The sequence below is a fragment of the Prionailurus bengalensis genome, chromosome A1 (genome assembly GCF_016509475.1).
Source record: "Prionailurus bengalensis isolate Pbe53 chromosome A1, Fcat_Pben_1.1_paternal_pri, whole genome shotgun sequence".
NCBI lineage: Eukaryota > Metazoa > Chordata > Mammalia > Carnivora > Felidae > Prionailurus > Prionailurus bengalensis.
The window spans coordinates 115,244,292-115,257,430 of NC_057343.1; the positions used below are offsets into that span (position 1 = coordinate 115,244,292).

The 13,139-nt window shown below is 45.4% G+C and overlaps 2 protein-coding genes across 7 annotated transcripts in view; both read right to left on the bottom strand.

Annotated features, from left to right (window-relative positions):
- GFRA3 (GDNF family receptor alpha 3) overlaps nucleotides 1–4,114 on the bottom strand; it is a 41,413-nt gene extending 37,299 nt beyond the window's left edge. Inside the window, exon 1 of one of the 3 annotated variants that reach the window (XM_043588864.1) lies at nucleotides 3,660–4,114. In XM_043588864.1, the coding sequence (XP_043444799.1) occupies nucleotides 3,660–3,735 (76 nt within the window). In that variant the 5' untranslated portion in view covers nucleotides 3,736–4,114. The remainder of the gene's footprint in view (nucleotides 1–3,659) is intronic. The other 2 variants (XM_043588872.1, XM_043588881.1) reach the window with 2 other exon arrangements.
- Nucleotides 4,115–10,722: 6,608 nt separating this feature from the next.
- The window catches only part of CDC25C (cell division cycle 25C), a 29,315-nt gene continuing 26,898 nt past the window's right edge, over nucleotides 10,723–13,139 (bottom strand). For all 4 annotated transcript variants that reach the window (XM_043588905.1, XM_043588896.1, XM_043588917.1 and 1 more), the window contains 4 exons: nucleotides 12,914–13,012; nucleotides 12,236–12,369; nucleotides 11,490–11,601; nucleotides 10,723–11,291 (listed from right to left, as the gene is read on the bottom strand). In XM_043588905.1, coding sequence (XP_043444840.1) covers nucleotides 11,142–11,291; nucleotides 11,490–11,601; nucleotides 12,236–12,369; nucleotides 12,914–13,012 — 495 coding nt within the window. In that variant the 3' untranslated portion in view covers nucleotides 10,723–11,141. The remainder of the gene's footprint in view (nucleotides 11,292–11,489; nucleotides 11,602–12,235; nucleotides 12,370–12,913; nucleotides 13,013–13,139) is intronic.

The window sequence follows — 13,139 nt, forward strand, 5'->3', positions numbered from 1 at the left end:
CTGAGTTTTAGCAAGTTCACTGGAAAATATGATGCATCCCAAAGTTTGAGAATTGGTCATATCCAATGCACAAAGGCAGGATCAGTAGTATCGACTTCACCTTTTGCTTCAGGCTCCAATATGCTTCAGCATGACATTGTTACTCTTTTTATTTACATTTTTGATATTTTGCTCCTCATGGATTTGGGGGGGGGGGAGCATTGATTTTGATTTTTAGTATATGTGCTGCTGAAGCAAGCATTGATTTTGATTTTTTTTTGAGAGAGAGATGACACAAGTAAGCAAGAGGCAGAGGGAGATGGGGGAGAGAAAGAATCCCACAAGGGGCAGAGAGAGAGAGAGAGAGGGAGAGAGAGTGGGGCTCACCTGAACGGGGCTCGTGTTCACCCTATGTGGGACTTGAACTCACAAACTGTGAGATCATGACCCGAGCCAAAGTCAGATGCTTAACTGACTGAGCCACGCAGGTGCCCAAGTCAGCACTGATTTTTTTTTTTTTTCTTTTTTTCCAACCAGGGTGGCTTGATTTTATTGCAGGGAAGCGAGGGAGAGGCTGGGCAAGTGAGGGTCTCTGTAGGAACCCCCATTGCTGAGTAGGACTGCCAGGCCCCAGGTCTGTCTGGAAGTCAGAAGAGGATCACAGGCCTGTCCCTTTTGGTCCATCTTGGGCCCAGGGGTCCAGGCCCTCACTACTTGGGGTCAAAGAAGGGAACAGCTTTTCCTGTTTTTCCCACAGTCTCCAGCAGAAGGTCCATGCTGTGCTCAGAGTTGATGCAAACCTTCTTGTTGAACAGGTCAATGTCAAACTCAACTTCTCCCACCTTGTTAAGCACCTGACTGACCTCATTAGAGCAGCCTTCACAGGTCATGTCTACAGAGAACTCGTGCGTCGGCATGACTGTGGATGTGATGGTGGCTGCAGCAGCAACGCCTCTGATTTTCATTAAAAAAAAATTTTTTTAACATTTATTTGTTTTTGGATAAATAAATTAAAAAAGCGAGAAAGATAGAGAATGAGCAGGGGAGGCACAGAGAGGGACAGAGGATCTGAAGCAGGTTCTGTGCTCATAGCAAAGAGCCTGAAGCAGGGCTTGAACTTTGAACTCATGAACCATGATATCATGACCTAAGCCGAAATCAGACCCTTAATTGACTGGGCCACCCAGGTGCCCCTGATTTTGCATTAAAAAAAAAAAATACTGCAGGGGCGCCTGGGTGGCTCAGTCGGTTAAGTGGCCGACTTCGGCTCAGGTCATGATCTCACGGTCCGTGAGTTCGAGCCCCGTGTCGGGCTCTGTGCTGACAGTTTAGAGCCTGGAGGCTGTTTCAGATTCTGTGTCTCCCTCTCTCTGACCCTCCCCTGTTCATGCTCTGTCTCTCCCTGTCTCAAAAATAAATAAAATGTTAAAAAAATTTTTTAAAAATATATAAAAAAAAAAAGAAAAAAAAAATACTGCATTAAGAAGCACCTGGCCAACTCAGTTGGTGGAGTATGAGACTCTTCTGATCTCAGAGTTGTGAGTTTAAGCCCACATTCACTGTAGAAATTACTTAAAAGAATTTTTAAAATCTTAAAAAAATATATATTGCATTAAAATATTCTTTATCTTGACTACTTTTTCAATGGCACCCCCTTCACTCACTCACCTTAGTCCCAGTTCTGCCTAGCACAATTTGCTTCACTTTCTGGACCTTAGTTTCCCAAATGTAAGGTGAGGAATTTGGATTAAACCAGTGTTTCTCAATGGAGGGCTAGGGAAGATATAGGTTAGGCCCCTTGCAGGAGTATATCAGAATTTCCAAAGGTAATGGGTGGCTCAAAAAAGTATATTTGATCGTTATATATGTGGAAGATAAAAAATACTTTTGAAATTTCAAAAACATATTTAGAGAAGGCATGAGAGATTTATCTTTACCAAAAGAGAAACATGGATTTGGATGGTTTAAGAAGGGGAAGGGAAGGAAAAATAAGACAACAGAGAGAGAGGCAAACCATAAAAGATTCTTAAAGACAGAGAACAAACTAAGGGTTGCTGGAGGGGTGTGGGAGGGTGGGGATGGGCTAAATGGGTGATGGGCATTGAGGAGAGCACCTGCTGGGATGAGCACTGGGTGTTACATGTTAGTGATGAATCAGTAAATTCTACTCCTGAAACCATTATTACACTATATATTAACTAATTTGGATTTAAATAAAACAAACAACAAATGAAAAATACTCACCAACTTTAAATAAAACAGTTTGAGAAATATTATATATTTAAGATGTTACTGCTAGTACGTACCCAATAAGTGCTTGCTGAAAGAAATGTAGCAAGTCCACGTCTCACTGCTTAAACTGGACTAAATATTGAGTCAGAACAATTTTCAAAAGTAAACCTCCAAGTTCAGAGCTGATAGTTCAGAGTCTGAACAATGGTGGATTTAGGGGCAATTGCACCTCAACAAAAGAAGGTAGGGCCACCCTTCTTCTAACAAAAGAAGCTAGGGACAATGTTGAAGTTCATCATAACAGGGTAGAACTTGTTATACTTAATTGATTGATGGGGAAGGTGTTTAAGGTTTCCGCCTGATGTTAGGCATACCGTAAGGTTTCAGCCATACTGTTAGGGTTACTGAAATTTTCTGGGCAGTAAAATCGGATTGGTAATAACTTGCTGCCCTGATTTACTGATGGAGTGAATCTGGATAGACTAGTCCTTTCCCTCCTTCCTTCCATATCTGTCTTGCAGCCAAGGCTCCACATATATAGTATTTCATTTCTGCAGTGACTACTTTGTGAGCCGAAGTGACGGGTCCATGTATGGTCTCTGTCTCCACTGAGGCTCAGGGCAGGAGCCCCACAATGAGATTTCCATGCACCCGTCCCACTCCCAAAGGTCACAGGCATGTTCCCTGGGATCTTGGATCCAAGGCTACCCTTTTCTGGGGGAATGGCATAGTTCTAAAACCAGGCCCTGAACTATATATTCCACAAGATACTTATTGTGTATTTATAATAGAGCAACACACTGTGCTGAGCCATCTTCCCCAACAGTGAGTTTTCTGCTATAATTAAAATAATGAAAGTATGTTCTAAAAGGATGGAGGGGGTGGCAGTGAGAAATATTCTCAAATAATGATGTTAGAAGTTCTGGCAGCAGTTTATAACCCTAATTTGTAACAAGTCAGTTACAAAAAACTTCTTTCTTCACGCGTACCTACTGTCCACTTCCCCAGTCCTTACAGAGAGTGGAAGGGTTGAAGCCCATGTGCAGCAAATGGCACTCCAGCCTGATTCTCCTCACCTCCTAGAGATGCTGTTGTGGAAGTGGCCTGGCTGCTACTGTTCTGTGTCTGTGTAGACGCACCTCAAAAGAGGAAAGTGGGGGAATGGGGAGTAGGGGAACGAGGATATGCTTGGGTGTCCTGGCCATTACTGGCATTCAATCTACAACAGTTCAAAAACTGTACTAGGCATGGAAGGTAGCCCCTTCCCGGCACCCAGGGCTTCCTTCCACGTACACAGGGCCACCTGGGACGGCGGTAGTGCGGTGTCTGAGCCCCCTCTGGACAACCGTGACCAATGCCCCCCCCCACCCCCCCACCCCGTAGGTTCCTCTCCTCTCCCCTTAATGCCCTGGCCATAGCGGCCCCGCGTACGCACAGACGACACTCACCGGCTCCAAGCGGCAGCGGTAGCAGCAGCAGCAGGAATAAGGGCGCCAGTGGTCGCGGGTTAGGAGGACGAACCATGGCTCTGTCCGCACGCCGGCCGTCGGCTCCGGAGACGCTATGCCTGCACCCAGCGCCGTGCTCCCCTATCTCCTCGAGCTGAGGTTCTGCGAGCTGGGCTCCTCGACCGCCAGCCACTGCCGCCTCCCGCCCTTTCTCGCGCGAGGTGCTGACACTCTCCCACCAGAGTCCTGGGCGCCGCCCTCCAACTCCGAAGCGCGCGGATGAACCGCGTCGCTTCTACTCTATCGGGAAGACGGCGGGAGTGGGGGCGAAAAGGGCATGCGCCCGGCTTGTGCGTGCCAGAGAGAGGGTTCTCTACCCGAGCCGGCCCACCTGCCGTCCGTTGCCCACTTCGCTTAGAGGAGAAATTATGCCCAAGACAATTGTGGCAGCTGTAGCTGGAGACTCGCCATATCAGGAGATCAAGTATTTATCAAAAAAAAAAAAAAAAAAAAAAAAAAAAAGCACCATTTCTCACTTTCTGGACTCCGCACCCCCACCCCTTCCAAGAAAACTTGAACAAACAGCACCAAGGCACTTCTAGGTCCCCCCCCCCCCCCCCCCCCCCCCCCCCCCCCCCCCCCCCCCCCCCCCCCCCCCCCCCCCCCCCCCCCCCCCCCCCCCCCCCCCCCCCCCCCCCCCCCCCCCCCCCCCCCCCCCCCCCCCCCCCCCCCCCCCCCCCCCCCCCCGCTTAGAATTTGCACATCTTTGCCTCCATTTCCCCCTTGTAAGTATCTTCAAGGGTAAGGTCAGGCTGTTATCATTAACCCCATGATTCTGCAAAGATGGGTCCCAGACAGGTGAAATGGCTGTGCTGAGGACAGTCCTGCAGCCAGATTCCAGGACTTTTGCCAGACTAGCCTCCTCCAAAATTCAACCCCTTCAGTGTCATTAGGGAGGGTGGAAGGATTAAACCCTCCTCAGATTAGAGGTTTCCCTGGAGATAGATAAGACAGGATCCCTGAAGAAGGTGCTAGAGAGACCATTTAGCAGCCTCCTCATTTTCAGGTCGATGTTTCTGAAAGCAACCTACTCTATCAAGAGTAAACAGTGAGGTAGAAACACAGCTGTGCCAAGAGCCCAGGATTTCTACCCACAAGGGTAAGGGTATTTGTTGAGCCTAGGGTTGATTCCCACCTGCTCCCAGGATAAACAGAGGCACAATGACTTGGAAGAATAACTAAGCAGTGCTTAGAAAGAGAAAGAAGATAATGAAAGGAAGTGGAGGGTTTTGTCTCCTAACCCTGCAGCCCAAGCCCTCTCCTCACTTCTACAGAGGCCTGGCAGAGGGCCAGGAGGAGGGTATCAAGAAATGCAGTATAAACCTCCGAGATTTATTGGCTGCTGCTTCTCAATATGGCCATCCTGCTGTGGCCTCTGGGGGGCATTTGCCGATGTAATCAGCCCAGAAAGAGAGTCATCCCAGCCAGGGGTGTAAATCACCCTTCACAAAGCTAGGAGAGAGACATGTGGCCCTAGATAAGGAACAAGAGATGTGGCCTCTTGTGCCCTTTCCTCCCTTCCCCTGCCCAAGGGGAGCTGGTTCCTGAGCTGTAATGCACTTTAAATGGAGTTTGTGCTTCATTTTAATCTCTATCTGCCCTGCCAGTCTTCCAGGAGAGCTGTGAAAGTGAACATCTGGCTACTCAGCTTTTCTACAGGGCCTGTTTTTCCCCAAAGCCACACTACCTCCCTGTACCTTCTCCTCCAGTGAGGTTAGAAAGCTGTACTGGGGACTGATATCCCCTTTCCACTCCACTCTGGCAATAGTTTCAAAATGGGATCTACAAAGAGTAACAATTTCAGATGGTTGGAATGCTAAAAAAGGGCTGAGATGGATGAAATAACAGAGTTGTCGGGGGTGGGGGGTGCCAAGGGATGTCGCCTCTGCTCTCCCCCTCCTTCAGCAACCAAGCCCAATCAAGTTTGGGTAGGAAGACAGGCTGGGAAAAGGCATTTCTTCAGGAGGCTCACTCTAAGTGTCTACTCAGTGCCATCCCCATGGAATGGACCAGGAAGGCAGGAACAGGGTCAAACTGCTAGGCTGAGAGCAATCCTAATTCCATATGTAATAGGCCAGCCTTTTTGTGAGAATAATGAGATGCCTGGAGCATCTTTTGCCTGGGCACTGGAGTGGAGAGTCTGACATCACTGGACCTTTAATGACGATTGGTAACCAAAGCTAGGGGAGAGATGAGGAAGCCTCCGCAAATAAATTTGACACTTATATTGACAGCTTTTCCAGCACACCCTCTGCCCACCAACCATGTCCCCTGTGACTGCCAACACCTGCTAGATAAGCAGCATTGCCTTTGGGAACCTTGTAGATAATGACAAATGAGCCAGTCTTTTCTATAAAGATGATGTTATTCAACTGTCATTCAATTCAATAATGTCTTTTGAGACAATTCAATAATGTCTTTTGAGACTGATTATGGGTTCAAATTTGTACCGGGTGCAAAAATGATTAAGAGACAAAACTTGCCCTATAAGGCTTTGCAATCCACTGAATGGGCTCAACAGTCTGAAAACCTTGCATCTTACTCTACTTCATTTGTAATCTTGGTTTCTGCCTTCTATCAGGCCCTCTCTCACTGGTAAGCTTTAATTCCTGCTGCTACCCTCACCTGGGATATTAACAGTGTGGTGAATAATTAAGAACACAAGCTTTATAGACCTTCTGGGTTCAACACATGCTGGATGACCTTGGGCAGAGCACTTAATTTTTCTGGGCTTCAGTTTCTTCATCTGTAAAATTAATAACAATACCTATTTCATACAACAGTTGTGAGGATTATACAACTATATATTGAGTAAAGACTTTAGCATAATGCGTATCCAGAGCAAGCACTGAATAAATGGTATCATTCCAGGTGGCATGCAGAAGTTAATTTTTCTGTGACCTTAGCCAGCCCCCACCACCAGATTTGTTGCTTTGGAGCTGAAGGCTACAGTACTTCTTCTCTTTGCCAGAGTGCTTATAGGGATGGGAAAAAAGGAAATCATTTTCTACATTGTCAGTCTCTCTTTTTTTAAAGTTTATTTATTTATTTACACAGCACACACCCACGAGCAGGGGAAGGAAAGAGAAAGAGAATCCCAAGCAGACTCCATGCTCAGTGCAGAACCCAACATGGGGTTCAAACCCATGAACCTCAATATCATGACCTGAGCTGAAATTGAGAGTCAGATGCTTAAATGACTAAGCCACCCAGGCGCCCCTACCCTGTCAGTCTCTTGAGGACAAGGGCAGTTTGTGAGATCAAGCCCTGCGGTTGGATTCTGTACTGACAGCACAGAGCCTGCTTGGGATTCTCTCTCTTTGCCCCTACCTGGGGCATGCACACACATGCACTCTCTCTCAAGATAATTAAATAAACTTCAAAAGAAAAGGTTTAAAAAATAAAATAAAATAGGGATGCCTGGGTGGTTCAGTCGGCTAAGTGTTAGATTTCAGCTCAGGTGATGATCTCGAGGTTTCTGAGTTTGAGACCCGCATTGGGCTCTCTGCTGTAAGCATGGAACCCACTTCAGATCCTCTGTCTCCCTCTCCCTCTGTCCTTCCACTGCTCTCTCTTTAAAATAAATAAACATTTGAGGGGCGCCTGGGTGGCTCGGTCGGTTGAGCGTCCGACTTCGGCTCAGGTCATGATCTCACGGTCTGTGAGTTCGAGTCCTGCGTCGGGCTCTGTGATGACAGCTCAGAGCCTGGAGCCTGTTTCGGATTCTGCGTCTCCCTCTCTCTCTGCCCCTCCCCTGTTCATGCTCTGTCTCTCTCTGTCTCAAAAATAAATAAACGTTAAAAAATTTTTTAAAAAATAAAATAAAATAAAATAAAATAAATAAACATTTGAAAAATAAATAATAAAAACAAAAGGAATTGGTGTTTCCTTAACATTTGCATGAATTGAATGGGGAAAGAGAATCCTCCATACCTCCTCCCACTTTATATAAGGAAAGGAAAGGAAAGGAAAGGAAAGGAAAGGAAAGGAAAGGGAAGGAAAGGAAAGGAAATGCCCCTGCCCTCTCTGTGGCAGAGGTCAGCCAGATCCTGGGCTGAGAGTGAAAACCATGTTTTCAGACTGAAAGATTTCCAGTCCTCATTTCTTGACTTTATAATGAACAGATACCAACCAGTCAGTGTTAGTGTAGAGGTAACCGACTATATACCTCATTCCAAGGTCTCTGGGCTAGGGTCTTAGCCCTTAACCTCATCTCCCAAGCCCAAGCAACCCTTATGGCCTTGACTTCTTAAGAAACTATAATTGAGGCACTCACTTACATATTTAACATGTAATACACTGTCAACTCTAGAGAGTCATATTCTTCTTTGTTGAGGATGTGGTAACGACAAACCCATTCAGAGTATGGACACTGGAGCCATATTGCCTGGGTTCAAATCCAGATTCCACCATTCATTCATTACCTATGTGAACTTTTTTTTTTAATTAATTTTTTTTTTTTTTTAACTTTAGAGAGAGAGAAAGCACAAGTGGGGGAGAGGGGCAGGCAGAGAGAGAGAGAATCTTAAGTAGGCTCCATGCTCAGCAGAGGCTAACTGGGATCATGACCTGAGCCAAAATCAAGAGTCATTTGCTTAACCAACTGAACCACCCAGGTGGCCCATTAGCTGTGTAATTTTTTAAAAGTTACTGAATCCCTCTGTTTCTTACTTTCTTTATCTGTAAAATGTGCCTAATAATAAGTACCTGCCTCACAGGAGTGTTGTGAAAATTAAACTAGTTGATACATATGAGTTCATAAAAAGTCTTGCATATAATAAGCACCCAAAAAATGTTAACTACTGTTATTATTCCTGAAAATAACATAAATCAAATCACATGGTACCTATGAGGTGGGAGGATATTACAAGAAATTATACAGGAAAATGGTGCCTTTTAGGCAAATACAATTTTTCATAAAGTAGGTAACTAATTAAGCCCTAGTTTTTGTTTTGAAACTCAGAATTTCCACTTAATTAAGATTACTGAAAGCGCTGCTATAAACATTTATAGCAGCGCTTTCAGTAATAGCCAAATTATGGAAAGAGCCTAAAAGGCCATCACTAATGGATAAAGAAGATGTGGTTTATATATACAATGGAATACTATTTGACAATGAGAAAGAATGAAATCCTGCCATTTGCAACAACGTGGATGGAACTGGAGGATATTATGCTGAGTGAAATAAGTCAGTCAGAGAAAGACAGACACCATGTTTTCACTCATATGTGGATCCTGAGAAACTTAACAGAAGACCATGGGGGAGGGAAGGGGAAAAATAGTTACAGAGGGAGAGGGAGGCAAACCATAAGAGACTCAAATACAGAGAGCAAACAGAGGGTGGATGGGGGTGGTGGTGTGGGGGAGAGGGGAAAATGGGTGATGGGCACTTCTTGGGATGAGCACTGGGTGTTGTATGTAAGCGATGAATCATGGGAATCTACCCCCAAAACCAAGAGCACACTGTATATACACTATATGTTACCCAATTTGACAATAAATTATGTTAAAAATAATACTAATAAAATAAAATGGGACTGGGAAAAAAAGTTACTGAAATATGAACATGAGCACCAGTCTCTTCCCAGGTGGGGGCTTGGTTCTACTTTTCTGGGGAAAATGATCAGGAAATGACCCACTAGGTTAGGCAATAAGTCAGGGGACTCCCTCCTCATATTTGGAAGTGGAGGTACTTCAAACATTTTCCTCCTCCGGCTACTAGGAGTACCTGTTTGGCAGGCGTAAGGATGTGGGAGTGGGACAGAGAAGCAGCATCTTCCCCTCAGCCTTCTGCACCTAATACAGCAACAGCTTTTCTCTCCTTTACCCTCAGCCCTCTGAGCTCTGAGCTCAAGGCTCAGGGAGAAGGCCAGAGAGGTAGCTTCCTTCTGCGCAGAGAGGCAAGTGCAAGCAGCGGAGGCTGCAGACTCCAGAAGCTGCCTTAAAGAATACAGCAGCGCCCTCTGCTGGGAAGCACAACCGCCGCACTCCAAGAGAAGCACACTAGCGAACCTTGCAAACATCAATCCAGCTACTGCCCTTCTTCCCTCCCACTTACTTAAAAAAAGTCTCTTGGCCCCAGAACCTGGGAAGATGTCACTTTTGTCTCTATTCTATCTCAGCCAGGCTTCAGAGCCCTTTGTCCTTTTCCAGTCCTGGGCTAGCACTCCTACCAGGTTAATGCAGAATGACAATGATCAGTGGCAATTCTACAACCACCCCAGGCCATAGTGCTGTATCTCACTATGAAGACGAAAGCCTGGTTACATTAAAGAACTCTAAGAACAGAAAGCCTGGGATAGTGCTGGAAAATAGTTGAAAAGGTCTTCCTTAAGTCTAACTGCTCCTGCTTACTACTTTTATATCCTTTTATTCCTATCTTCAGATAGCACAGATATCTATTTTCAACTTTCCCAAGTCCTAAACTTATCTCTGTGAGATGTGAAATGGAGAAAAGACTGTGGGAAATGAGAAAAGTCAAAATTCCACTGTAGACAAGGAATCTTTTTGAGCCCAACTCAGAACTATAACCTGCCTTAGACATGGCAATCATCTTGGTTCTCTGAGCCTAGTTATCACAGCATGCTGAGTATGGGGCACACTTTTAGGTAACGCATACCTTGGAACGGTCTAGGAAAGGATAGCCAGGATATTGCTGGAGAATGCAGTTTAAAAGGTTTTCCTTAATTCCAGAGCAGAGGTTCTCAAGGCTTGGCATGCATCAGAATCACCTGAAAGGGAAATTTCAAAACCCAGAATTCTGAGCCCTAACTCAGAAGTTTTGTTTTAGTTAACTGTGTGATGCCTGAAAATTTACATTTCAAAGAAGTTCAGATGATGCTTACAGTTCAGGGCCCAAACTTTGAGAACCACAGGTCTAGAGAAAAGCACCTTGCCCTCAGCTATAAATCAAGATGGTTACACCTTTGTTTAAAGGAGTCTAATTTGGTGATCTCTTCCTTATAAAGACCTTCTAGGAGTAGACTGAGCTCACAATCAAATCTCTAATTTTGTAGTGTTTATTTTCTCATTTAAGAAAAAGAGAGAGAGGGAAACAAAGAAGGAAAGTACAGAGAAAGAAGATGCCCAACTCCCTTGCACAGACCCAGGGAGAGAAAGAGCTGGCTGGCTTGTAAGAAGACATTTAATTGGAAAGAGAATGTAACCACTTCCTGAAGCAACACAAATCTCCATCCAACCCAAAGCTACAGCCTTCTAAAGCCAGCTCCGGGACTTAGTCAACAGCCAGCAGTTTTGCTAAAACCAACCCCCAGGCCTAGAATTTCATTATCTTGGCAGCCTGTTGGTTTGCAGCCATCTTTTAACAATGTTGGGTTTTGCCACATTCAACATGGCTCTTTCTGTTCAGGGTTTCCACAGTGTCTTTGGGTGACTTGTAAGCAGCAAACCACTGATCCATAGTCATGGGCTCACATCCTTCACCAGTAAGGCAATCTGCTCCTGCAGCTGCCGCTCCCCTTCCCATGCTTTGCTCTGGCTTCGACACCTCAGCAGCTCAGCCTTGTGGTCTTGGTGATGCATAGGGCAGTAGCTCTGTGGTTCACACAGTTCCTGAAAGGTAGGGGACAAAGTAAGGGATACTCCAGTTTCCAGAACTCTGCCTACTAACTATAATGGAGATGCTGATAGTAGTAGCTAAGAAGAGCAGCAGTTTCTTCTCGGAGGGCTTTGCAGGCCCTGGAAGTTTAATGCTAAAGTTGGCTCCCCCAAGTCTGAGCTCTCCTGTTGCCCACATGCCCCATTCTTTACCGTATATTCTGGAAAGAAGTCTCTGTAGCCCCCTTTAAGGATATATAGCTCTGGGTAGTACAATGCAGGATACTGGTTCAGAGCCCTGTCCTCTTCTCTGAGAGAGCGGCACCTTCAGAGAAAACCCAGAGGTGGGTGGGGTGAAAAGAAGCAAGGTCAGAATTCTGTGGACCATTTGCTGGGGAGGGGAACAAAGAATAGACTATGGGTAACCCCAAAGGACTTCCAGATCTCACTGTTTTTGCAAAACAAGGTTCAAGTAGTCACTCTTTCTCCTTTCCTTTGTTGGTATCTCATTCCCAATCCTTTTTCCTTCACTACTCCAAATTAAAAAAAAAAAACAACATGTTTTTTTTTTAAGTTTATTTATTTTGATGGTTGGGGAGAGACAGAGAAAGAGGGCGAGAGAATCCCAAGCAGGTCCCACGCTGTCAGTGGGGAGCCTGATGCAGGGCTCCAACCCACAAACCGTGAGATCATGACCTGAGACGAAACCAAGAGTCAGATGCATAAGTGACTGAGCCACCCAGGCACCCCTCTGCTCCAAACTTTTAAATTGTAGAAACCTTTCCTTCCACTTCTCTAACCTTTAAGCTGCAATGGAAAATATGCATTCTTCATTCATTCATTCATTGATTCATTCATTCATTCATTCCAGTCTCTGTCTGAACTGGTCTGGGAAGGCTCTCTGGTTTTAAGTCCCAATTCAAGGTCCATTTCCAACATCTGCCCATGTAGACACTCACATTCGGGGACCCCTTTCTGAGGAGAATTCACAGTGGAACACGATGATTATTCTTTTCTGGGTGTCCAGAGGCATGACAGGCTTCTTCAGAAAGAAGTCATATAGTTCTTCCTGACTGTACAAATTTAAGGCTCCCTGTAGAAGAATTTTGGTAAGTACTGTATTTCCTTAAGCACCTCTGGATAGTTACAACACTTAGAAATAACTGGGATACCATCTTGGGATATCTGGGCAAAGAAGTCTAGACTATAAGCACTTTTGGGGCATAGATCTAATTATATCTCTGGGTCTATCCCCAAGGTCTGGCATAGAGCTTGGTATGTAGTAGGTATTCAATAAATGTTTGTAGAACTGACCCTCCAACCCCTAACATGTAGGAATCGTTGTGAGGAATGTCTGTGAGTATCTGCAAAGTGCTTCTCAGTCCTTGCATTAATATTTTAATTTGAAGTAGGAGCCCTTGGCTCCAACAAAATAGGGGGAGATCGGTCTAGGAGGAAAAGGGAAAGTAAATTGCTCGACGTACACAGAATTAGAATAGGAATGAGGACTTGCAGCCTTATCCAAATGTATAACCTCTGCCCTGGTTCTGGAGTTCATAGGGCTTTTATCCATAGACTCTGCTCAATAAAGAGCTACCTCCAGCCCCTCCCAACTAATGTCCCCTATGTAACCTCACCTGGATGTGTCCTCCCTGGTACTCATATGGATAGCGGCAATCGATGATATAAAACTTCTCAATCAGACTCTGGAACTTCCCTGACAGTAAGGCAGCCACCTGCACAGAAACAATGATTAAACACTCTGCTCCCAGTCACTCCAAGGGAGAGAACAGCCCTTCACACAGTTCGTCATTTGTACTCCCTTTAGTCACCCAGGATTCTACTGTTTGCCCGTCCTCCAAA